At 36.2% G+C, this 26,238-nt stretch overlaps 1 protein-coding gene across 2 annotated transcripts; it reads right to left on the reverse strand.

Annotated features, from left to right (window-relative positions):
- Positions 1 to 11,851: 11,851 nt before the first annotated feature.
- LOC120091244 (Transducin/WD40 repeat-like superfamily protein) lies at positions 11,852 to 20,589 on the reverse strand. 2 transcript variants are annotated; one of them, XM_039049186.2, is made up of 11 exons: positions 20,415 to 20,582; positions 19,680 to 19,715; positions 19,231 to 19,395; positions 18,880 to 19,047; positions 18,680 to 18,766; positions 17,895 to 18,029; positions 17,670 to 17,780; positions 13,799 to 13,890; positions 13,607 to 13,712; positions 12,609 to 12,695; positions 11,852 to 12,532 (listed from the first exon to the last, which is right to left on the reverse strand). In XM_039049186.2, exons 3-11 carry the CDS (start codon positions 19,366 to 19,368, stop codon positions 12,119 to 12,121), a joined length of 1,338 nt encoding a protein of 445 aa, XP_038905114.1. In that variant the 5' UTR covers positions 19,369 to 19,395; positions 19,680 to 19,715; positions 20,415 to 20,582; the 3' UTR covers positions 11,852 to 12,118. The 2 variants fall into 2 exon arrangements, with proteins under 2 accessions (XP_038905114.1, XP_038905113.1); XM_039049185.2 differs by lacking the exon at positions 19,680 to 19,715 and having other exon boundaries at positions 20,415 to 20,589.
- Positions 20,590 to 26,238: the final 5,649 nt, after the last annotated feature.

Raw genomic sequence — 26,238 nt, forward strand, 5'->3', positions numbered from 1 at the left:
GCAAGACTGCAAATGTAATTCAATGCATCAATGGAATTTGGAATATCAGAACAACCTGGCTCTGATACCAATTGAAGAAACTCTTAAAAACAGAGAACCTATGAGCGGAAGTAGATCGTTTCAAATCCCATTGTGAAAGAACATGAACATTTACAATCCAACATAACAGTTATGCATTAAATCTAAATTACAGCATGCTTCAAAAAAGAAAATACTAGATATCGAGTAAACGTACCCTTGAAGAAACTTTCTTCTTGTATTTCCTTGATCAATCAACCCAACGTTCAACAGCACGAACGACACGCGAACAAATCTGCAAACTGCACGGACTGGTAAAATCTCGAACACAATCGATAACACTCGACCCTCAACCCTCAAATAGTAACTTGACACTACCACAAGGCTACCTTGGTATTCTCGGTGTGAGAATCCAGGAGGTGTGGGCTCTGTATGTATTTGGTAGAGGGAAGGAGGAACTAAATGATCGTGTAGACGATCGAATAAGTGGGAGAAGATTGAAGTCTATCGTGTAGACTTGGGTACTCGATCGTTTAGCAGTGAGTAACTATCGTATAGTATACTCTTTCTTTGATCGTTTACTCTCTCAAAGCTATCGTATAGCTTTTTCTTTATGCATGTTGGATTATGAAAAAATGAAAACAATTTTCATTTTATCCATCAGTTACCAAAAACTGGTTATAATTTCCTACTAAGTTGGTTATTAGGAGAAAAGATCGAAACCAATTATCTCATAATTGATTTATTTATGAATAAATATAATAACTAATTTATCATATTATATTTATAACCTATAATTTTAATATCACATCTCATGCAATATATAAACCATAGTGATTTTCCCCTTTATGGCTTTAATATAAATCATATTTATATTAGTTTCTCCAAATAATGTATCTAATACATGAAATCAATTATATCATATATAATTGAATCAATTTAATTATATCACATATAATCAAATTCCCTCTTGTTAATTTAAACATTTCAAATTAACCCAAAAACTAATTCTCAATGAATCCATTGAGCTACCAAGGGGACCTTATGGACCTGTAGCTTGAAGCTCCAACGGTACGTGAATAACTGACTAAACTTTTTAATCACGATTCCACCATCCTTAACTGTCGGACATTCCACTAAAGATCGACAGCTGCATTATTCGCACTACAAATATATTTCTATGTCCATTGGATATAACCAATCAACAGTACGATGACCCTTCATAAATCGCTCGTAAGTACAGTTGGACCAATTTACCGTTTTGCCCCTGTAGTTACATCTAACTCCTTAAGTACCACTGATTCCTCTAATGAACAATACATCATAGTTCTACTATGAGTAAACCCTTCTCGGGCCAAGAGAAGATATTGGTGTCACATTGTTTAAGCCCCAGAATCAGCTCTTAAGGGAGCAATGTATCTACTTACCCCTACTTCGGGGAAGGAGTGAATTTCGTCTTGTGTAGCTGAGTTCCCAGCTCCCCCATCAAACGAATCCCCAAAGTGGTGGGTTTGAGTCGGTGATCTGGTCACTCGCACCCATGCAAATCCAAGGACAGCCCTCATAGGCAGGAGTTCCCAACTCACTCAGGATTAAGGTCATGTTACTTATGGTCATCTTAGTGAAATGAAAGTCTCTGTCATGAATGACATTATATAGCGAGACTAAACATTTCATGGTCCGGTCTTATACAAACTCTTTTGTATAGAGCATCCCACTCGCATGTCTAACACATGAATGGTCAAGATCAAACCATTTGTGACACTTTACAACACTTGTAACATCTACAAAGCGGGCTACACTCGTAGCATCACCAGGATAAGGTTTCCCTCCTTTATCCATATACTATAGACCATTTAGGTTATCACTTAAAGCATGATCCACTTGTATGTCTCCACATGCATGCTTAAGTTACAACGATAACCAGGGATCTTAGTTTATTGGTTTGTGGTTAATGCAACTAAAATATCTTATGTTTCATAGACTGAAGTGAATGAAATATCTCATATTATAAATCACCAAATGTTTGTTCATACAGGTGCTTAAAAACTACAGAACCCTACGAGATTTAGGGCATCAACCCAACATGTTGGCCATATGTTATACAACAACCTATGTTTGATGTCTAAATGTGTCCCAAAATCCCTATAAATAAGTGGTTGTCTGTGGATTTTAAAAACACTACATTGGGCACATTTCGTGAAAATTTGAGAAAGTGGAGAATTTAAAGAAATTTCTTATTTTATATTTTCCTAATTTATTTTATTTCGTTTATTTATATATTATCTTTATTTTATTTTAATATTTATTTATTATATTATTATATTATATTATATTTATTTTAATATTATATTTTATTGGTATCCGTATTCTTATTGTGCTCCTCAAGTTTACAATACAAAATTAAAAATGGATTAAATTTTTTTTTCTTTGCCATGTTGAAAACAATACTTCTAAATTTTTCCATTCACTTAAAAAAATACTCCTACGTTTCCATAAGTTTTTTTTAGAATAGGTGATATTATTATACAACAACAAAGGGGATCCCACAATCTGGGGGATCAAAGCATCAAAGAAACAAAGCATAAGCCAAGACAATGCAACAAAACCAAAACAAAGCCAACAAGATAAGACTAGAACAAAACCAACATAAAAATGCAAACTCGCAAACCACCATGGAGAAAGCCAGAGAAAAGAACCCAAAATGCCACAAACTAGGGACAACAGCAAAACAAAGAACCAAGAAAAGTTAAAAAAGAAAAAACATCTGTAAACACACTAGATAAGACCAAGAAGATCAACCCGCCAGGAGGCAGCACGAGCACGAACCGTAGAGACCATAAGGTGAACTAGAGTAGACACCGACCTCGGTTAACCTCCATGCAGCCGTCGATTACGCTCCTGCCAGATGTAGTATATGGAAGCACACCAGAAAACACAGAACAACTTACTATGCACCCCCTTACTCGATCCCACTTGACACAACTAACTCAACTCTACATCCCAACCCGCCACCCGATGCGACGAACCCAACTGACGCAACACACTAGACCACATCTCTCTCCCAAACCCACACTCAAAAAATAAATGATCCCGCGACTCCACACCTCCCCCACATAGAAGACACCCCCCTCTGACAACACACCCCAACTCCTCAACCAATCCCACGTTCCCAACCTGTCCCTCACAGCTAACCACGCACAGAATGAGTGACGCGGAATACCTCCCCCTGCCCACAAAATATCAACCCAAGACACACTAGGACGACGAGGACGCAAACTCTCCTACGTACTAGCGATAGAAAACCGGCCACTAGCATCTAACATCCAAACCCAATAATCCTCCTCCCTCACCCTAGGCCCCACTGCCTGAATAAGACCCTAAATCTCAAGCAGCTCCCAAAACACTATAGGCCACCTCCAACCTCCCTCACCATCCATGAACTTCAACAACCGCGCCTCCAAACTACTCCTTGCATCATCAACCACCATAGATCCGTATGAATCCAAAATCATGCCCCCCGACAACCAAGGATCCCACAAAAAAAAAAAACAAGACCGTTCATCGCCGATCATCAAACGAACCGAATTCTTGAATCTATCTCTACTTCGTAAGATAGCCCTTAAGTACCAAGACCTCCCAACCTCACCCCGAACAACCCACAAAAACCATCTACGCAAAACATATGCCTCCACCCACGCTACCTTTAATGATTCTGATTTAATTAAGATAAGCCAGAGCAACTTCATAATAGTAACCTGGTTCCAAGAGGCCACATGCTTCACACTCAACCCCCCCCCCCCCCCCCCCCCAGCAAACACACCTCATCCCACGCCACCCGTGTACCACCCCGACTCACCACAACTACCCTTCCATAAATAACTACGTAACAGACGATCAACTTCATGAGTTACACACGCAGGCAACACGGAGATGTTACATCAAAACACCTAAAAGGACTGTAAAATAGACCTCACAGGCTGCAACCTCTCAGCAATGGAGAGGGACACTACCTAGCTTCTAATACAACCTGTAATCCTCTGTATCAAAGGCGCACAATCCACAGCCCTTAACCGACCTGCCAATAAAGGTAAACCTAGATACCTAACAGGTAGCGAACCAAGAGAAAAACCCATAAATGCAGCAAGTTCCTCCGTCTCCCCATACTCCACACCCACAACAAACATGAAACTCTTCCTAACATTTGCAACTAACCCAAACAGCCCTGCAAAATCAGCTAGGACCGGCCTCACAACTCCAAAGAATCTCTCTTAGTTGAACAGAAAATCATCAAATCGTCTGCAAAAATAAAATTAGTCAGACCCACACTGATCATGGAACCTAAATCACACAGGAGGTTTATTCAATAACCTAGACAAGAGTTCCATCATCATCACAAACAAAAAAGAAGACAACGGATCCCCCTACCTCAACTCCTTCCTACCAGGAAAAAACCCTTCAAGGGAACCATTAATCATCACAGAGAACTTGGGCGAAGTAACACAAGCCTTCACCCAACTAACAAACTGAAGGGGTGTACCTATAGCCAACAACACACCAAACAGAAAATCTCAATTTACCGAATCGTATGCCTTCTGAAGGTTTACCTTCAACACACAACGCGACTTCCCTCTGCCCTTCTTATAGCTCTCCACAAGCTCCTGACACAATAAAATGTTATCGAAAATCGACCTACCCGGAAGAAATGTAGACTGGTTACCACTGATGAAAGCAGGCAACCACAACCGCAATCTCTCAGCTAACATCCTCAAGATATACTTATACACAACATTGCAACAAGAGATAGGACGAAACTCCTCCATACGTTCAGCTCCCCGCTTCTTTGGGATAAGAGTAATAGCAGTAGAATTAACTCCACCATGCAGGTAATAAGTCTAAAAATAATTCAGCACAGCGTCACAGAAATCATCCCTAACCACACTTCAAGTAGCTCTGTAAAAATCCACCGAAAACCCATCAGGCCTAGGAGCCTTCCCAGACTTCATCGAGAATAAAGCCTTTTGAATCTCCTCTCGACTCACTGGCCGACCAAGTGCCTCCACCCCCTCCACAAACCATCTAAACTGCACAATATCCTCAATTTAGGCAGTAAGATCCCTATACCCCACAAGCTGAGATCCTAAACAACCTCGAAAGAACTTTACCGCTACCCCTGCCACCCTGTCATGCACCGTCTGGCGAGTCCCCCCTGCATCCACGACCGTAAATAATCCACTACAACTGCGACGAGAACGAACACAGCGATGAAAAAAAGTTGTGTTCATATCACCTAACTCCAGCCACCGCACCCTGGCCTTCTGCCGAAGCGGCGCCTCCTCCAATCTCGCCACTACCCAGAACACCTCAGTGCCCTAAGTCGCCTCCGTACACATTGACTCTGAAGTAGGATCCCTTTCTACCTTAGCCTGAGCAGCCTCCATAACCTGCCTAGCCACCTACACCTCATCAGCTAACACAGAGATATGCCTACCAAATGATGCACGAAAAACCCGCTTCACTGCCTTCAAATTTCGCACAAAGCTAACCATAGGAGACACATCCTCAGACCTTTTCCACACTGACTTTATAGTCTCAATAAAACCCTCAGCCTCTGCCCAATGAGAAAAATAACGAAACATAGGAGGCGACCTACTCCTCGTCTCCCCTGTAGAGATCAGAAAAGGGCTATGATCAGAATCCCCCACTAGCCCATCCTTACCTCCGAATATGGAAAAGCTACCTTCCACGCCTCATTAGACAAGCAACGATCTAACCGACGCAAGATACCATTTTCCTGAAGTTTACTAGTCCAGGTAAACCAGTTACCTGTCACACCCAACTCAACCAGATCTGCCTCCAGTAACACCCCATCAAACTCCTGTATCTCCTTCAAGCTAGGGAAACCACCAAAATCCCCCGAACTACTACGAATAACATTAAAATCCCCTAAAACAACTCCAGGAAGCTGCCACGAGACACACACATCAATCAATTGAACCCACAAGTTCCTCTTCTCGCTCACGTGATTAGAGGCATACACAACATAAATATGTACCCTAGCACTAGATACAATATCCACTAAGGTTCCAAAAATGAACTGATCCCCACGAACATCAATAGAATAATCATAGACACTCTTCCACCACATCACCTAGATCCTCCTAACTCCTCACACACTATAGCTACACATACAACTCCAAACATCACCAAACTTGCCTATCACCATACCAAAATTCTCACGATGAATCCTCGTCTCAAGCAAACAGCAGAAAGTAACAGATGAGGAAGCCAGAAAGTTTGTCACCACCCTACACTTGACAGGGTCATTCAACCCCCTAACATTCCAGGAACACCACATCATGAACCTTGCAAGAAATCACACCTACCACCTCCCACTGGGCCATTGCTCAAACTCCCGAACATCCCATCCATAACAGATAACGGATCAAGATCTGCCTGTACTAGTACCAATGCCAACGAGTCTCCCCCTCATCACACAGAGCATCAAACTGATTACGATCATCAACATGCTTTAGAAACCCTGTAACTTCAGGGGACCCATAAACTACTCTGCTTTTCAAGGGCACCGAACCCGGTGACCTACTGGCACCTCTATGCCCTACACCTCTTCTATCACGCCTACAATGACTAACCATAGTAAAATCGTCAACTCTCCCCGCGCCTTTATTCTCATCCACTGGGCTAACTCCCCTCGCACCAATACCCAAGTCCCACCCCTTCCTCACACTCTCAATTCACCCATTCTCCCCCAAACACCCCCCATTAACTGCCACAATACACAACTCTCGACCATTTTCCACACCCTGTTTCTCACACACAACCCCAGTATGCCCAAAGGAACCACAGTAAGTACACCTACGAGGTTTCCACTCATACACTACTAGAATAATAAACTCCTTACCCCACATTCTAATAGTGACTGAAGAGGGCATTAACGAATCACCATCCACCTGAATACAAACCCTCGTATACGATAACCGTCACCGCTCTCTTGTTGCAACATCAAAAGAGACAGGTTTACCTATGGCATTAGCTAACACTGCTAAACCTTTATCCGTCCACAACTTCAGGGGAACACGTTCAAGTTTAATCCAGATAAGAACAAAATAAAAAAACAAAGGTTTAAGGAACAATACCTGGGGAACACTGTCGTAATAAGATGGGCTTGCAACCCAAATGCCACGGACCATTCTGCAACACCCAATCCTATGACTTCACCTTCTGAAATTTAAAGATAATCAAACCGTTCTCCAACAAAGTAATAATTGGCATCTTTACACGTCCCCAAATTCTCTGAATAAGTCGACAAATAACAGAATACGAGAGTTTCCACAAACTAACCAACCAAAGATTTCTCTCATAGACAAACACCCTCATCAATAATCTCCTCACAAGGTTCAACAATAACTTTATCATTTTCAACCAATAGGGGAATGAACTCTAAATTACCCCTCAACTTAGACCCAAAAAGGGCCGTCCACGAAATTCCCCCTTTCACGCCAAAACCAGAACCACACCACTCCTCCAACTGGTCCGAATTTGGACCAAATCCCCTAGCTAAATCGGAATTGTGAATCGGCTCCTCCCACTCATGAAGAACCCGTGTGTCCATTGAACGACCCTCACTTCCACAAAGCTCATCCCATGAAACCTCCTCACTGCCTGACTTCTGTCCCCCTGAGCCTTCCAAATCCGACCCAGCACCACGCGGCCCACCCACCAAAGCTCCCACGTCTTTCGACCCTATCCCCAGCTCCCCTTATACCAGTCCACTCCCTTTACTTAGCCTCAGACCACCCCCAACAGGCCCGCTCATCCCAGCTCCCTCAAGGCCTAACCCAACACCCCTCACAACCCCGTTTACATCTTGGTCCCCAACACCCCCAAGGCTCCCAGGCACACCCTTCACTTCCTGGGCCCCAACTCCACACGAGCCCAAACTCCCTTGCCCATCAGCTAACCCAATACCCAGCCCACCCCGTTCATCCCTCACAACCCGATTTTCCATAAGTTAGAGCAACATTACTTTGAACTTTTCATCAAATATTTCGAAACTACTCACAAAGTAGAAATTTATTATAATGTTGGATGAAAATTTAGGTGACTAGATGAGATAGTGACCTAAAATAATTTGGTGCTATTCGAATTTCAGATCTTAATTTTTATTCAATATTCTAAAAGATCTATATTGCAATAATACTTTTGAAATATTAATGAAAAGCTAAAAAGACTTTGAGAAGATAGTGATATTTATTAAACAAATGTAAAATGTTTATGTAATTTATTATTTAAAAAATAAAATTTACCTTTAAACTTGTCGCGTCAATTTTCACCATATTTCATCGAACTAGTTTAATAACACGTGCATTGCACGTGGCTAATAATGTTTAAAATAGTAGTATGCAAGAATCTATAAATATATTTGTAGGTTAACCTAACAAATTTATGTATTGATGTGTTTTATCAATTGAATTATTTATAATTAATTTATTTTGTATTTCTTTAAAATATTTTTTTATATAAAATATGAATTAGATCATTAACATATAATATAAAATTCATGTATAAAATGAATATGCAAATCAAATTTAAAATTTTTATGTTTTTTAAGAAGTTTTGATTTAATTGCACAATTATTTGCTATATAATTTTGACATTTATTATTTCAAATATTTAAGTTTACTTTTAAACATATATAGATTTATATACAATTATATTATGTTTTAGGTCAACTATTGGTAACTAATTTAAATAATAAATTTAAAATAACTCATAATAACCGTGATAAAGCGGTATTCGTAGTATAACTTGATTGGTCGGATTATATATTTTCTTTATAAATTTTCACCTTGTAGAAGTCAATAAAATAAAATAATAATTTTATTTGATCGTGCCTAATGATTAGTGTTAAACTAAGCTTTCAAATATATAATTTAGTCATTTACATTTGTCAATTTATTATTAATACTTAAATTGATTTAATATTTTTAAAAGATGAAAAAATGAATAACTAAAAATTAAAGATTAAGTCATAATAGATCTGGATATAATATAATAATAATAATATTGGTATATTATGATATTTACTAAATATAATTTTTTTTATGGTCCACAAAGTTACTTTAATTATGCTTACTTCCAAGTTCTAAAAAATTATAAAGTCCTTCAATTAACTTTTTTTTTTCGTCCAACCAATCTTTAGTAGACATTTGACTCATCTATGGAAAACAAGTGGTTGGGTTAACATTTTTAGAAAATAATCTAAGAGATAGTATGGACAAAAACTAGATCTAAAATCGATTTTTTCTCCTTTGCAAGGCTCTGTTATATAAAAAATATATTTGAAACCATAGTTATTATCCAATCCATTTCATATTGCCTATAATTCAAAATTTTAGTTGCAAATTTTATGGAAATGAGTTTTTATATTTAAAATACAAGGCAATGATATAAAATACATCTAGAGAATGAAGATGGAGTAAAACAAATTGTTGGAGATTTATGTATTATGTGAATTGAAATGAATTTTATTAAGGTGAGTTATTATATTTAAACATAATGCAATAAGATAAAACAATAAGATAAAACAAGTTTAAAAGAGTGAAAGTTGGGTAACACAAATATATTGGAGATCATATATTTTATGAAATCAAATGAATTTATTTGGTTGTGTTATTTAATACACAATTCAATGAGATAAAACAAAATATAAAATAATAAAAGTTGGTGAAAGGAATATTGTGGATATCGTGTAATCTATTAAATCAAGTAAATTTTATTTTGGTGGATTTTCATATCTAAATACAATGCAATTAAATTTTAAAAAGAATAGAAAAAATTGAGTAAAAAACAAGTCATTTGATCCCACAATCTATGAAATCAAGGGAGGGAAGTAGAGATTATTGAGCATCTTCATTTGTTTCATTTCCTCCTCTTCCTTTGTCACATAATGCTCTTTCTTTTCAATTTTCGTGTAATATTAAATACAAATAAAATTGAATGGGTCACTGAAAATTAGAATAAATAAATTTAAATAAATCGTATACACTTGTCCCCTATTATAATCGAAAAAATAATGATCAAATTTTCCTAATTTGAATCAATCCTTCCAATAGAGTCAATATATGTAGACATAAATCATCAAACACCTTCTATACACTCCCCATTTGAAATTCAAATCTTATCTCTCCATGTAAATAAACCCTTAAATCAAATTCCTCAAAAAACTCAAAATCAAAAGACAAACGGACACATTTCAATACAACATCCAAAAAAAAAAAATGGCCAAAAAAATTACATAGTGTAAAGATCCATTATCTACATTCATTGAGAAGATATTTCCATTGTCCTGCATTTGGATTTTTCCATTTAAATAAACTTCTAAATCAAACTCCTCCAAAATCTAAAAACAAACAAATAATTTTCACACTGTTTTGAAAATCCATTATCCACATAGGCAATTGAGAAGATTTTTTCTTCGTTTCGAATTTGAGTTTTTGAATATAAATAAATTTCTGAATCAAAACCCTTCAAAATCTAAAAACAAACAAATAAATTTCAATATAACATATCCAATAGAGCAAAATAATAAAACTAACCGTCTAAAATTGCTTTGATCAAAGATTTATTATCCACATGCAAAATGCTTAGGCTAAGAAGATTTCTTCTAGGCGTTTGGATTATTGGTGATCCATAGTTCTTCCATTTACACAAAACGGTCTATTGATCTTATTTCTCTCAGATTTCTTCAGTTTAGTAGTGAAGTAAAGTGGGGCCGAACTGAGAGTTGAATGCTCATGACCAAAGTTTGGACTCCAAATGGAAGAAGTTATATATTTGTGCCTATTTGTATCTCTTGGATGAAAGGTTTCATTTGAGTTGCGTTGTTTTGTAAATGAGATGTCTTTTCCATAGAGGGTTTTAATTGGAAAAGTCATCTCCCCTATCTTCCAAACACATTACACTAAAAAAGTTACAACCACTCAACGAATGGCAATATGAGAATTTATGAAAAATGTAAGGGCAAAAGGAGTATGTAAAGATTTTCACTACATAGCCCCTTTTAATATAGTAGAGATTAAACTCTACCATCTTCACCTACTAGTTTTTAGCTAATTTCTCTAACTCTAATTTCATAATATCAAATTTTCAATTGATGCTTCAACTAAGAGTTGAATAATTTTGTCAAAATCCACAAATTTTAGGCAAAATGTCATTTTCTTTGCAAATAAAGACTTAGAATCATTTGGCCTACCACCTTATTAAGCTGGAAACAACCCAACTTCAATAGTAAATACAATTGAACTTGCCGATTTATTAAGTAACTCCATTTTTTTCTCATTTTCTTTTTTTTGGTATACTTTTAACATTTACAAAGAATTTAATCTTACAACTCTACACCCAAATACAAACTTACTAATCCAACATATTAATTCCAATCTGTGGCTCACATGCCCCCTTAACGGACCAAATAGAGAATCACAAGCTTCATGACCCAAAACATAATGGCTTAAAAATAAACAAATTTGTCTGGTTACAGAATAAATTTACATCCTGCCTATAATGATCAATTTTAACATGGAGGGGTCTTTTCAGTCCTTTGGTTAGTTTCAAACTTTTCTTAAATCAACAAATCAATCCAAAAATGTATAGATTGACCATTAACCTCTAACAAATGAATTTCTTTTGTGCCATTTGAAATTGGTTTGGTAAAGAAACATGAAGCTCATTCAGATATCAGACTCTGAAAAAATATAAAAGTGCAACATTTGTAAGTCTGATGTTTCTAATAACATAAATTTGTGAACAGTGATTTGCAAAGAGGTGACACCCTGGCCATCTATTCATTATCATCCCCCACAAGCCTTTCTTTACACTCCCTTCAGCATACACTCAAAATGTGACTTGAAAACCAAAGTGTCATCAAATCATAATACATAAGGCTATTGTTTCACAACACACTAAATATACACTTACAAATTACAAGAACATATCCACTACATGTTACTATGTTAATTAAACAATTTTCATTTTCACCACCCATCTTATTCCCAAGTTTGTTTCTTTTATAATTCCAAACTTAGTACAACGAATCTAGGTAACTGTAATTTCTGCGTCTGTGGTACTCGAGAAGGCTACCATATGTTCGATCCCATACTCCAATGAAAAGCGATTCCGTGTCTGGACTAAAGGATACACCAGAGATTTCTCCGAAAAAGTCAATTTCTTGTTCTTTTTCATACCCACTTTTCACATCAAACACGTGCACAAAGTCTGCTGGTTCTGCCATTGCCATGTACCGACCATCAGAGGAATAGCGGATGGACCGAATGGCTCCGAGGTTGCCTTTCAGAGCAGCAACAGATTTTGATAAATTTCTTACATCCCAAATCCTGCAAGTTTTGTCCTGGTTCCCAGTGGCGAAGGTAACGCCATCAGAATGCCATGCTGATGCAAATGAAAAATCCAAGTGCCCACATAGAGATGCAACCGTCTGCAAAGATCATGTACTTTAATAAGTCAGCAGATGTTTACCAAAACAACGATCCTGCTGATGATATTACGAGTACCTTTCCAGTTTGTGAGTCGACCAATAAACCTTCAGGATTGTCACCAACAATCACAAGAAGTTTACCATCTGGATTCAAGGCAGCATGCTGAAATATTTATACAACAAAACAACAATACGACCCATTAGATCTGTGGATATGAGCTTCAAATGTATGATAATGTACAAAGATTTACACAGATACAGACAAGCTAAAATGAACATTTCAACAAACCCAAGGTCAACCATGGAACATGACATTGAACAAGTTCCTTACATAAAAACTGAATATAAGCACACATTTAACGTTATACGCACAACATGATGGCTATGCAAGCAACCAACCATTGCAACACGTTACGTTTGGTAACCATTTGGTTTTTAATTTTTGAAAATTAAGCTTATAGACACAACTTTCATCTATTATTTTCTATGTTTTTTTGTCTACATTTAAGGGATGCTCTCAAAATCAAAGCCACGTTTTGAAAATGAAAAAAAAAGGTTTTCAAAGACTTGTTTTTTGTTTTTGGAGAGAAGGGATTTAGGGCAGTTCCCTGAATTAGAGCATGAAAGAGAACCATGCAAAACCTTGAGGCTGCCCCAAAGCAACTCTCGGCCAGGTGAAATTGAGCCCTCCAGTATTCAATTTTCATGTCTGAGAACCCATTGGATCGGCCTTTTGATTTTGGAAATTGTCTAAAAATTCAAATGTTTACATAAAAAGTATGAAAATTATGAGTAACAAAATTGTGAGAAAACAAGCACAAATTTCAAAAACCAAATGATTACCAAAAATAGCCTAAACTTTTCATAACTTTCAGCACCACTGAAAAAATGAAAGAACTATGATTCTGCCACAATTCCGCCACATTGCCATAAGTTCTTTTAATAATTGAAAATAAAATGTCACATACACATGACTACCTGAGAAACTCAAGATAACTCCGACCAATTGAAAACGGGAAAACACCATTCCATTACTTGTTTATAAAACAGAGAAGTAGAATTCAGAGGACTCACATTAACTGGCCAAGGAAAACAGAAGTGCTTAGAAAGCTGAAATTTCTCCATATCGAAATCTCTGACTCCAGAATCATTATTAGATGCAGTGAAATGAACTGCACCACTGAAAATTTTGGAATACGTTCAATAATGTTCATAGAAGGAAAAATGTACAAATACATGCTTCACCAAGTGAGCATGAAAATATACCTAGCGCTAGTATATATCTCAACAGCATTAGTTATAGCATTATCATCGTAAGTTGTTCTGGAACAAAAACTGACACCTGGGCGGTCTAGATGCTGCAATAAAGCAAGGTAAAAACAAACATTAACCACAATAATAATTATAATTAAATAGCTCAAAGAAAAACTATACATATATGTGTGTGTGCACGCATGCGTGTGTGTGTTCACACACACATATATTTGAGATTAAAAGCCAACTGTTAACGAGGAGATGAAATAATACAAGAATATCTAAAGAAAAAAAAAAAAAAAAAAAAAAAAAAAAAAAAAAAAAAAAAGAACCCAAAGGGAACATCCCAATATGAATGGGCTTCAATCGAGCAAAATAAGATTTTACAAATAATTATAAAAAAAAAATCATCACCAACGCCCAAGGCAAGACATAGAACCTAACAAGAGATCAAACATCATTAGCATTCCTTTCCACTCCATTGAAAATTCTATTGTTCCTCATCCACAACAAAGTATACACCCAAGCTTGCCATAAGAACCTCCTCTTCTCCAGAAAGAGGAGAGGGAGAAAGAACTTCTTGATCATCTCACAAAAGACTCGGTGATGAGCTAGCTAAAAACCAAAACCCTCCAAGAAGTAACTCCATACAAACTATCAAAGTTGTAGTCCCAAATTAAATGACCCTAGTCTTCCTCTGCCCTTCGACAAAGAAAGCAACAAAATGAACCAACCAACAATTGCATCTTTCTCAAAACCCTATCATGAATATTAAATCATTTGTGAAAGGGCTAGACAAATAACCTAACCTTTTTTCCTTTTTCCTTTTTTTTTATTTTTTTTTGTGGGGGGTGGGGGTGGGGGGGTATTTTCACCTTCCAAAGAGAATTAAAAATGTACTTCCTAAAGGGTGAAGGATCCAGTAAACATAGAAGGAAAGACATCGAAGGAAAGGCTGAAGGAGAAGCCCACAAAAAGGTTAGGGCTCCAACAATGGCCGTTCTTCCAAGTCTAAACTCAAACTCACCAATTCAAGACAAGAGAGCTATGACGTCTGTCATTTTCCTACCAGACAACAGAGGAAAAAAGCTAGGTGAAAGAAAGGAAGAACTCCAAGAGTGAATCTAGACGTCAGTTACACAACAAATTTTCACAGAAGATATGAAACATAGTGCAAAAGGTCTGGTCCCCACCCACTTATCCTCTCAGAAGCACATTTTCTTCACGCCACCCACATCACAGGTCAAAAAGAGGAGAGGTTATTAGAAATTTCTTTCCCAAGGGAAAGGGTCAGATCTATGACATAAATAATGTTTATAATCCAATAGTAGCAAATTTGTTTATAGCAAATATAGTAAACAAAATAATACGAAAAGAGAAAGATATGAATTAACCAAAGTGGATACAGCAAATGCACATCAAGTGGTTGATATTTCCCACCAGGACAAAAACTTCTTGTTTCAAAGAGCGAATCTTTCAAACTTGATCAACCGATAGCAAGTAATCCTAATGTAAGAGGATTTGTTCAAGGAAATAGGGAAATGGTCCTTCAAGATCCATTACATGTCTAAGGCCTTTTGTTCTTCTTTGCATATGCTATTTTGGCACGAATCTTTTTGGTTCTTAAAAATCAACCGTTTGAGAAGGTTCAATGGTCCGAAATGAATTTCAAAATCTGCAGATTTATGAAAAAAAAGAAGACCATATTCTTATTGCTGATTCTATAATTCAATTATATACAATCAAAAGATTATGAGAAACTCTAACTCATTAAAAACTACTTTCCACAGAATTTTGTATTCCTTTAACAATGCCCACTTAGAGGGATGAAACTCGTACTTGTTCGCAATAATCTTATACCACAGGTATTAGGCTCAAAGGAAAACATCATAGTCATTTTGCCAACAAAGCTTTGTTTCAAGCCCTTAAATCCCACAACGAAAAACCATCTTTATATAATATCTTTGACTGCTAACAATTAATAAGATTTGTCAGCCTTAACATGAAGCTAGAGGGAATAACCTTTCTTTAAAATTCGTCAATTGCTCATATTTCTGAACTCGTCCACCCAAATTCTAATTCCCCTGGTAAATTCTAAAATTTCTAATTCCTCCTGGCTGGAAAATATAGGCTACAAAGAAATAGAGAGGTCCTTAAGGGCCTATACAGACATTTAATATCCTTGTTTGTTTCACAGGATTTTAGTTATTAAAATCCAAGATATTATCCAGAGAACTTCAAAACCCATCTGACATGGTTTTAATTAATACCTTGCAAAAGTTTGGGATTTTTATGCCTGGGAGATGACCGGTAAAAATATAGTTTAATTAATAAATAAATTTATATCAATTACTCATTATTATTAATTTTAATTAATTATTAAATATCAATATATTAATTAGACTTAATAAATTTCAACTAATATCTTTACGATTACTATTTTATGTTTAATAAAGGTTTAATGTAAAAGTATTCATTTATTTTTATTTTTATTGATTAAATAGTGCTAAATTTATTTGATGACTACAATAATTGGTCTTTTGTATTTAATTAAGTAATATTTAATTTTAGTTTCTATAAACAAAATCGGTAAATTGAACACACATACTTAACCTCCAGACATTAATTATCTCATATATTTAAAACCCGAACATTCAAATCTCATATATTTAATATCTATACCCATGAAACAATGCATGCAATTCAAACGGGCCCTAAAGAATATAAACGGCAACTAACTTCTTTTTTTAACAAGATTATAAACTGTAACTAACAAAATATTACTAGAGGACACCACCTCTTCCAATAATATTTCCCTCCCAATTTGCTGATACCTTTCTCAATATGTTAAATTTTCAATAGGGGTGCCTTGGTTGCTTCTTATTAACAATATTTTTGGGAGAATGGAATGTTAGCCAAAGGATTCCCTCCTCTATCTATTTTTCCTTCACCTTTATTTCCAATCTTTGAAATTTTCTCCTACAAACCACTGTCCTCCCCCTTCCAAGGATTTTGTTTCTCACTATTTTGGTTTGAACCACTTGCTTTCAATAGGGAAGACTCTGAGGTCTCTTCTCCAAACTCTTTATTATCAGCACTTCCTTATCGCCTTGGATAAAGGATAAGCTAACTACACAAAACCAAGATCAAAATGGATCATAAGCATCGGTAAGCTATGCGTCAGTCAGATGCAGCTTTCTAATGTCTCAAGACTTTATCTTCTTATTCTTATTTTTTATTTTTTAGACTAAACCAAGTTTTCTAATGTCTCTCAAGACTTTTTCCCTTTCCAGCACGCAAGAAGGACCCAATGCAATTTTCTTTCTATTTCTTTTTTGTGGTTCTCCCCATCCAAAGCCTTCTTTGCTCTCTTTATTGTGGAAGATTGAGTTCCAAAGAACATTAGCTTCAGTCTAACAAAGTTCAAAAGAACGTTAGCTCCTATCTGACAAGTGGAGGGCTAACACTATTGATTTCATCCAGAGGCCTTCCATTTGCTCCTCCATACTAATGGGTCCACAGTGACGTCCTTTCTGCAAATGTGATACCTTCATTCCTTTTAATATACGAGGTGCTAGTAAAACTTCTTGTGTAAGCTTTGAGATGACTTAGCGACAATGCTATGAATATTTCTTTTAAAACCATTTTATGGATTATTTGGATAGAGAGGAACAACAAGATTCTTCAGGATGAGCTTGGTTTTTGGTAACTTCTTTGTACGCCCAACTTTTCTCATCAACGCGTATTGGGGATGTTACTCATCAATCCCCCTCACAAGGCTAGGAAGATACCTTATGTCCCGCCCCTCTTTTTGTATCTTCTGATATTGAAAGCAATAAAATAAGCTGTCCTTGTCAAAAATAAAAATAGATGAATAGCTTACCTTGCAAATAAGCTCTCCCTGAAATCCCCCAGCAACGAGGAGCTTATCTTTCACTGCAAGTGTACTGACTTGTGTCTGTGTAAATCCCTCTAATAAGCTCCCAGGGTGCTTCTGTATCACATCAGACTCATTAGTTTAAACTTTACAGAAACAAGTTTAAATTTTACAGAAACACAAGTGAATAGTAATAATATGGAAAGCTGATTGTGCAGTCAATACACTAACCTCTGTAGGTGCCACATGTCCTGAAACATTGAGTACTTCAGACTTGGTGCATGATAATGATGACCAATGAATTACAGAAAAATGTGATAAAAGGTATGCATCATGTTTTGATGTCGCCCATACTAAGTTCCTCAACTATTAACAAACAACAAAAAGTTTGATTTAGCCACATGCATCAAATTCAAATAAACATTACAAAGTATGGGCCATGTGGTATGGCATGCAAATGAAGAAGATTATGCCATGGCATATGCAATGAATGACTCCATGCTAACATGATAGAGGAGATCATGATAAATTCTTCTTTTTGGGATAAGAGAGTCTTGTGGCATGTTGTTGTTTTGCTATTCTGTGGAGAGAGTGATTAGAAAGGAATAGTAGAATTTTTAAAGGAGTGGAGCAATTTCTGAAGGAGGTATCGGAGATGGTTTTGATGCGCTTTTATAGTCTATCAATCGTATTTTTTACTTATCTATCAACCTGGTTGTATTCTTTTGGATTGGAGTCATTTCTCGTAGTTGAAGACTCCTTTCCTTTTATAGCCTTTTCTTTTCCACTTTGTATGCCCTTGTACTTTCTATCATTTCTCTCAATGAAAGCTTGATTTTTATACATACATACATATATACATACATACATACGAAGAAAAACCGCAAGTCAAAGAAGTTACTAAAAGGTCTTCCAAATGACACAAAGAAAGGACAAGCTTGAAATATTGAAAGGAACACAACAACAAAGACTAACAAGAATCACGTTGATTTCACAAAAGACTTGATCAAGCATACCTGAAAATGAAGAATGGTGGATTTCACAGATCTTGAATTTCGGCAAAATTCATAGTATGAACATGCTTTATCAGTAACCTTGCAATCCTATTCACGTCAATTGGAAAAGCCATAAATAAAACATTAGAATTACCAATGGAAAACATAGCTCACAACTTGAGAAGAAGGGGGGGGAGACATAGGTTGGAGGGATCGTATACCTTCTCTGACCCTTCTCCTGAATTAGGGATATTTTCATAGTTCTTGTACTGCTCAAGCCTAGTTTTCCTGTACTTTTCTCTAGTAATGCTAAGTCGCTCCCAAGGAATCCCTTGAATATCTATTCCTCTTCTTGCTTGAGCTGCAGTGGTATCAACTATTCTACTACTCTGTATTTAATGTCATTCAGAATTCAAATAATCAATAAGCCCAACATTAAGAGTTAGTACGAATTAGACAATGTAACATCGGTATATAAAAGGCATATAACACATGAACGCAAAAATTTGAAGATCACATAGAGATTGGTATGAGTAAATCTAAATTCAATAATTAATCAATATATCACAAACCGAGTTGTATTCATCAGCATCAGAATCTGAGCCTTCCACTTCTCTATCATGATACTCATCATCCATATCATCGTCAATGTCTTCCATTTCGTACTCATCAGCCATGTAGTCAGTATCATCCCCGTGATAATGGGACATATTAGGAACAAAAGTTCACACCCGTACCTACATCAGTTCAAGAAATTACTCCAACATCAATTAAAAAGGGGGAGTGAGCGTGTGGTGGTGGTGGTGGTGGTGGGGGGTGGGTGGTGTGGATCTTCTGTAGCTCAGATACAACACAAAGCATCAAAGATCTCTAAAACTCTCTCTAAAAAGAAAAGACAATCACTATGCAAGAAGGCATCATTCATGTTTTGCCAATCCCAACGTAAGTTTACATTAAATGCACAATAAGACCATCCAACATGTGACGGCCTTCAAGTTCCACGATAGAGACTACTCAATACCTGTGCAGTAGAGTGTAATAGTTCAAGACATCAAATCTGCATGAACAAAAATGTTCGCAGTGACGTGAGGTAGCAAAATATAATCTATGAGATTCGCAGATCATTGGTGTATGGGGAGAACAAGATCAACATCAAGTGATAGTCCCTAGAATGATGAGCCATATCTCAGTGGCTGAGGGCGTATTCTAAAGAAATTTCAACCCATACAATTTGCCCTCAAACCCTTGGGAAGTTGAGATCGAATAGGGTGTGTAAGAGAATGGTAATGCGCTGCCTAGGAATTGCCTTGATTGGGCCTTAGAGGTTAGGTCGGTCATGCTAACCCCAAACTAGAAAATTCGTTTAGAATGCCACAATTCTGCCCGTCCATATGCATTTGAGCGAGTTTCAACGGAGGTTTGGGGATTACGATGTGGATTGGCGACAATCATGAGGCGTCATTGAGTTTTTACCTAAAAATTGAGACAATTGATGGGACCTGAAGAAGGGCTTTGACCGCGACAGTGGCAAGATAGCGATACATGAACATTGTGGATAAAATGGAAGAAGGTAGTTCAGATTCGGCATATAAGAACGAAGTATCCCTAATATCATTAAGATGTGAAAAGGGCAGCCACACAAACCAGAGAAAACCCTAGCACGATAAACATGATTGGAATCGAATTGAATGAAGAAAAAGGGAAACTTGATATGGCTTGAATTCAGAAAATCGAAGAGGAATAGTGCGAGATTTACCTCAGAAGTGCCCTTGCTAATTGATTGACGATCTGTTTGAGAATTTGGAAGCCAGAACGAAAAGAAAAATCGTCGCGGGTGAGGTTGTTTGTTCTAAGACAATCTTACGAATCGGGTCCCATGACTCTAAATCCAAATGCTCAATATCGGCTCTACGGGCGGCGGACCGGCCGTCAATTTTAGTATTTTTTGACAATTTTGAATGGTAAGTGGTAACTTGGTTTTTTTTTTTTTTCAAAAAAAAAAGGACAATGAAAAATAGTAAAATTAATTAATTATAATTCTTTTAAATTAATTAAGGTTTAAATACTATTTAAATATTTATTCATTTTGGTCCCTATATTTTCAAAATATTCATTTTAGTCCCTATACTTTCAATTTTTGCTCATTTTGGTCCCTTACTTTCAAAATGTTCGTTTTGGTCCTCGTACTTTCGAAAAGTGACCATTTTGTTCCCTTCATTTCCATTTTTACTTCACTTTTAAAGGATCAAAATGATTACTTTTTGAAAATTCAACATTCAAAATGAACAAAAGTAGAAATTACAATAACCAAAGTGAACATTTCGAAAGTACAGGGACCAAAATGAACCAAAGTTGAAAATATAAGGACCCAAATGAACATTATAAAAGTACAAAAACTAAAATGAACAAAAACCAAAAGAATAGGGACCAAGGTAATATTTAAAACATTGATTAATAAATATTAACACTAAAGATGAAAAGTGAGCATTTAGTGAAAAATCGAGATTAAAAGTATAAATATTAAAATCTATGGATCAAATCAAAACAAAACTTAAATCTCAAGGGTAAAATTGTAATATTTTGAAACTTAGTGATTATTATTGAAATCAAACTCAAAACTTGAGGACTCAATGTATAACATTTTGAAACCTAAGGACCAAATATAAACTAAACCTAAAACCTAAAGACATAAAGGTATTCTTTTTCCTAGGTTTAAAAATTTTATTATCAAAGTGTACATTTGGTAATTGTTTAATGAGATTTTCAGAGAAATTTAATTCGTTGAAATGAACCTCGAAACTTAAGGACTCAATATATAACATTTTGAAACCTAAGGACCAAATATAAACTAAACCTAAAACCTAAAGACATAAAGGTATTCTTTTTCCTAAGTTTAAAAATTTTATTATCAAAGTGTACATTTGGTAATTGTTTAATGAGATTTTCAGAGAAATTTAATTTGTTGAAATGAACTTCGTATTTGTATTGATTTCAATATAGTATAGTGAATACACTTTTTAATACATAATCATTTGATGTTTTTTGTCGAAAAGTAAACTTATTTTGAGAGCTTTACAGCTTATTCTCAATGTTAACTTGTCTCAAGAGCTTTGTTGTTTATTCTTGAATGTGGATTTATCTCAAAGACTTTGCAACGTATTCTCAATGTTGATTTGTCATTATTTGAGGGATGAATTTTTTGTCTGACAAAATAAAGCTAAAAATCAAGATAATATAAGATAATGTTTGATCTAATAAGTTAGGGACTAGGAAAAATCCAAGGCCTAATCCTAGGAGGATTAAGTTAAACCCTAGGTCAAATCCCTTACAAATACACAATTACGACTTTATATGAGGTAATTAAAACTTCTAACTTCTATATTCTACAAATCTTCATCTCTGACAACTTTAGCATTGGAGCTTTATTTCTATGTTTTACGGCTCTTCTCTTCCCCAAATTACAAATTTACTATTGTCATGTGAAGGTCAAGTGCATTTTCCCCATCCAAGATTTGGCATCAACAATAGCAAAGGCTTTGTAGCTTGTTCTCGAAACTGGAGTTCTTGTGTTTGAAAGTCGTTTGATCTTTGAAGTGTTTTAGGTCTTCAAAGGCATGTTTGATTCTCAAAAGGCTATAAAGTCTTCTACTTACTGAATCCTCTTTAGATATTACTCTGTAGTCTGTGACTACTACTCTAAATCGTCTATTGAATTTTTTTATTTCAGGAGCTTCAAAGAGTCTTTTAATCTTCTGAAAATCTTGTGAGCTTTAGTTTTTAAATCTTCAGGAGAGCAAAAGTTTATATTTATAACTTAGGTATTTAGATATTCAGAGCTTTGGAGCTCCAGTCTTCAAAGTTTCAGAGTTTGGGTCTTACGATCTTTAACATTTAAAAGGAGTCGTGTTCTTCAAATCTTCAGAGTTTTAATCTTTCGGCTTTCAGAGCTTTAGAGCATTGGTCTTCAAAACTTCAAAGCTTTGGAGTTGTGGTCTTCAAAGCTTCAAAGTTTGAAGCTTGGATCTTCAAAGCTTTAATGCTTGAAGCTTGGATCTTCAAGCTTCAAAGTTTGAAGCTTTGGTCTACAAAGCTTCAAAGCTCAGTTCTTTCCCAAGTGAAGGGATAAAGTCTCTATTTCTAGAGTTTTCATGGGCCATAAGGTGAGTGATAATTCTCCTTTTTTTAGAATTATTTAACTACTAAACCTAAGTATTTTGATAAAAAAAATACATACATTTATTTTTTTCATAAAAAAATAAAGTTTAAAATGACAAATAGTTTATAGTTGAATTTTTTAATCTTAGTTGTGAAAAATAATTAAGGTTGATGATAGCACCATAAAAGTGCTATATACTAGCTTAAATTTTGTCTCGTTCATGAAGTTTATATGTTCATTATCCAATTTTGTAGGTATTAATCTTGAGGGGTAGAACAATCATTTGGAGCAAAAATGACCCAAAAAGGAGCTTTGGAGCATCAACCATCAAAAAGAGAAAGAAATTACAAAATTGCCTCTATAAGCCCAGCATAATTGTGCTTCCTATGCGCTGCGCTCAACGCTCAAAGACAGTATGCTACTTATTGAATTATCCTATTTTCTTGGGTATGAGACTTTGAACTTCAATTCTTTGATGAATTCTTTGATGAATGCTTGCTGTAATTTCTTGTTCTTGAATGGTAATTGAATTTCTATGCATTGATTTCTTAAATTTTCGTCAATTCTCTTTAATTCTTTGATTGTTAGATGTTAATTATGCGCTAATGTATTTTTAATCTCAAAAGAGCAAATTCTTAAGCATGCTTATGTATGAATTAGATTGTTTAGAATAATCTTTTCATAATATTGCATGTTAAGTCAATTTCAAGAATCATTGAATTAATAACCTAGGTTTTTCAGCTTATTAGTTAGACTTAGCTAGATTACCTTTTCTAATGCAGATGCTTGATTGATATGGTCACTATCCAACTAATTGAAGCATTTAGGTTGATTAAGTGATTAATCATGAAATTAGGGTATGAAATTCTAGACTTTTAGGTTGAATAAGTTAAGATAATAATTAGCAAGCACTGCACGAATTAATGGTCGATGAATAACCAAGAAAATAGGTGGATTTCGAACCTAGGCTAGATTCTTTTAAATCGAGTTAATTCTACTTTTGAATTACACTTTTAAATCCTTGCATTTACATTTCATTGTAACAAATCAACAACAAACCCCCCTTATGTTACCATTCGAATTCATTAATAGGCTAAGCATCTACAGATTTCCTGTGAGATGACCCGATCTTACTACTTATACTATGTACCACTTAAAACTATCCTCGAGTATCTTCAAAGAACGAGGGATTACATGTTTGTGTATAGGTATAAGGATTTGATCCTTGCAGGATACACAAACTCTGATTTTTAGATGAATAGAGATTCTACAAAATTTATCTTGGGATCAGTTTTCACTCTTAACAAAGGAGCTGTAGTTTGGAGGAGCACCAAGCAATGATGCATTGCTGACTCTACTATGGAGGCAGAGTATGTAACACTTGTGAAGCTGCTAAGGAGGTTGTCTGGCTCGAGAAGTTCTTGACTGATCTGGAAGTGGTTTCAGACATGTCAAAGCCCATCACCCTTTTATTGTGATAATAATGGTGCTTTGGCTAACTGTCACACCCCTACCCGAACATACCTCTTGAACTCGAAAGGAGGCATGAGGACGGCAAATATCACTCTTTCATGATACCTACTGTCCATCTGAACCTTTTGCACTCATTAAATTTTAAGCCAAGGATATAAGCAACTGTTTGACTAAACTCATTTTATTACAAACAATATAACATTTATACAACTCCTAGACTTAACTACAAAGTTTACATCAATAACTTTAAATCGGAAGTGTAGTTGTGGCATGGCATACTTTGACCTTAGCGGCACCCTGGAACTCCTCGTCTTTCGCTACTTAGGAAGAAAACATAAAAGAAAAGAATGAGCTTCAAGAAGCTCAGTGAGTGGTAACATCATAACAAGTCTCTTTCAACTCATAACAAATAAAAGCATATCACATTACGAGGTTAACATCCAAACCTCAGTCTCGAATGAATCTGTTCTCAACCCTACCTACACACACGATAGATAGTTAAACTGATACTAATCATAAATGTATACTATCCTGTGTTTCCTATGTGCACATAGATCCCCGCTTATGGGCTCAAAAGCTAGGCCCGTTGGCCCTCTAACCATCCCATCCAAGGTTCCTCTCACAGGCTCAGGAACTAGGCTTCGTGGCCCCCTGACCATCCTGTGAGATTCTTCTTCGGGCTCAGAAACTAGATCTGTTGACCTCCTAACCATCTCGGTCGCATATTCTCGTTTTCGTTTTGGCTACTCATTCAAAACATAAACATATATTCTAAAAGATATGCTTAAGACCTTAAAAGAAACACCATTCACCTTGATTGGTAGGAACCTCTTTTTTTCCAAGTTCCTTGGTTTCCTTTGGCTTCCTTTTGAACCCTAAATTCCAGATTCATTTCGAAGCTCAGATTACTCATCATTCCAGAGCTTATTTTGAGACACTTCCTTCTACAAATAGGTTTAGAAATGTCTTACTTACTTACCTTAAAATCTCAGCTTAGAACTCCTCGTGATTTGGCCAAATCTTCAAATCATCAAGACTGGCCCAAGCTTAGCCGAGAGCTCGACCCTTCTGTTTTTTCCTTACTCTCTAGCTTGATTCCTTTGAGCTTCTTCTCCGGTAACCCTGACTTGAAAACTAGACAGTCAGATCTTTTGCATAGCTTTGAATCACCCAAAATGCACAAGTAGTTTAGGAGAACTCCTCGTTCCAAGTTGATACTACTTCATGACCTTCCTGTCCGAAAGCATCTCCACCTCTTGGAACCACTTGATCAACGCATGGTCTTGCTATCAACGCATGCCCTCCATGATCAACGTAAAGCTTCTTTCGAACCTGCCTTCAAACCCTCTTCCTAATGTCCTTTGAAGAGAATTTGTGTTATGAACTGAAGAGAAGCCTTGTGGTGGTATTTATAGGCCTTTAGCAACAGATCCTCATAATCTCTTAAGGTTCCAACGCATGACACCTCCTACTTAGGAACTTTTGGAGTGTTTTCACCTTTCTTTATCACCACCTACTTCCATGCCACTTCCTACTTGTATGAAGTTGTGTTGTCTTCCTCATGCATAAGTTCTCTTTGCATGAAACCCTATTTGTCCACCTTCTTCTAACTTAAGCTCAAACTCTTCTCGGTTTAGCCACTTCTCCGGATGAATCTATGAGCCCATAGCTCTTCTTATCATCGCATACCCTTCATGGCCGCATGTTTACTTGATCACATGACTTGATCATCGCATCATCTTCCTTTATGCCACACTAACATCATGTCATCGCAAGTCCTTGCTTGGCTACATACTCTTCTCCTCGCATGGCTCACCCTTGGCACATGCGTTCAACTAGGACTATGACCATCGCATCCCTTCCATCGCATGTTTGCAAGCTTCCCAACGCCTATCCCTTTGTTGGTTGTATCCTTGGTCACATAATCAGTCTTAGCGCATAGCACATCATC

This window comes from Benincasa hispida, chromosome 11 (assembly GCF_027475165.1).
Source record: "Benincasa hispida cultivar pf3 chromosome 11, pf3_genome.v1.1, whole genome shotgun sequence".
NCBI classification, from domain to species: domain Eukaryota; kingdom Viridiplantae; phylum Streptophyta; class Magnoliopsida; order Cucurbitales; family Cucurbitaceae; genus Benincasa; species Benincasa hispida.

Coding starts and splice junctions, on each gene's coding strand:
- LOC120091244 (XM_039049185.2), bottom strand. CDS start 19,368: ATGTCCCATTATCACGGGGATGATACTGACTACATGGCTGATGAGTAC. Junction 18,030..18,679: donor CCACCATTCTTCATTTTCAG/GTATGCTTGATC, acceptor GTTTGTTAATAG/TTGAGGAACTTAGTATGGGC. Junction 13,713..13,798: donor GAGATATATACTAGCGCTAG/GTATATTTTCAT, acceptor CAAAATTTTCAG/TGGTGCAGTTCATTTCACTG.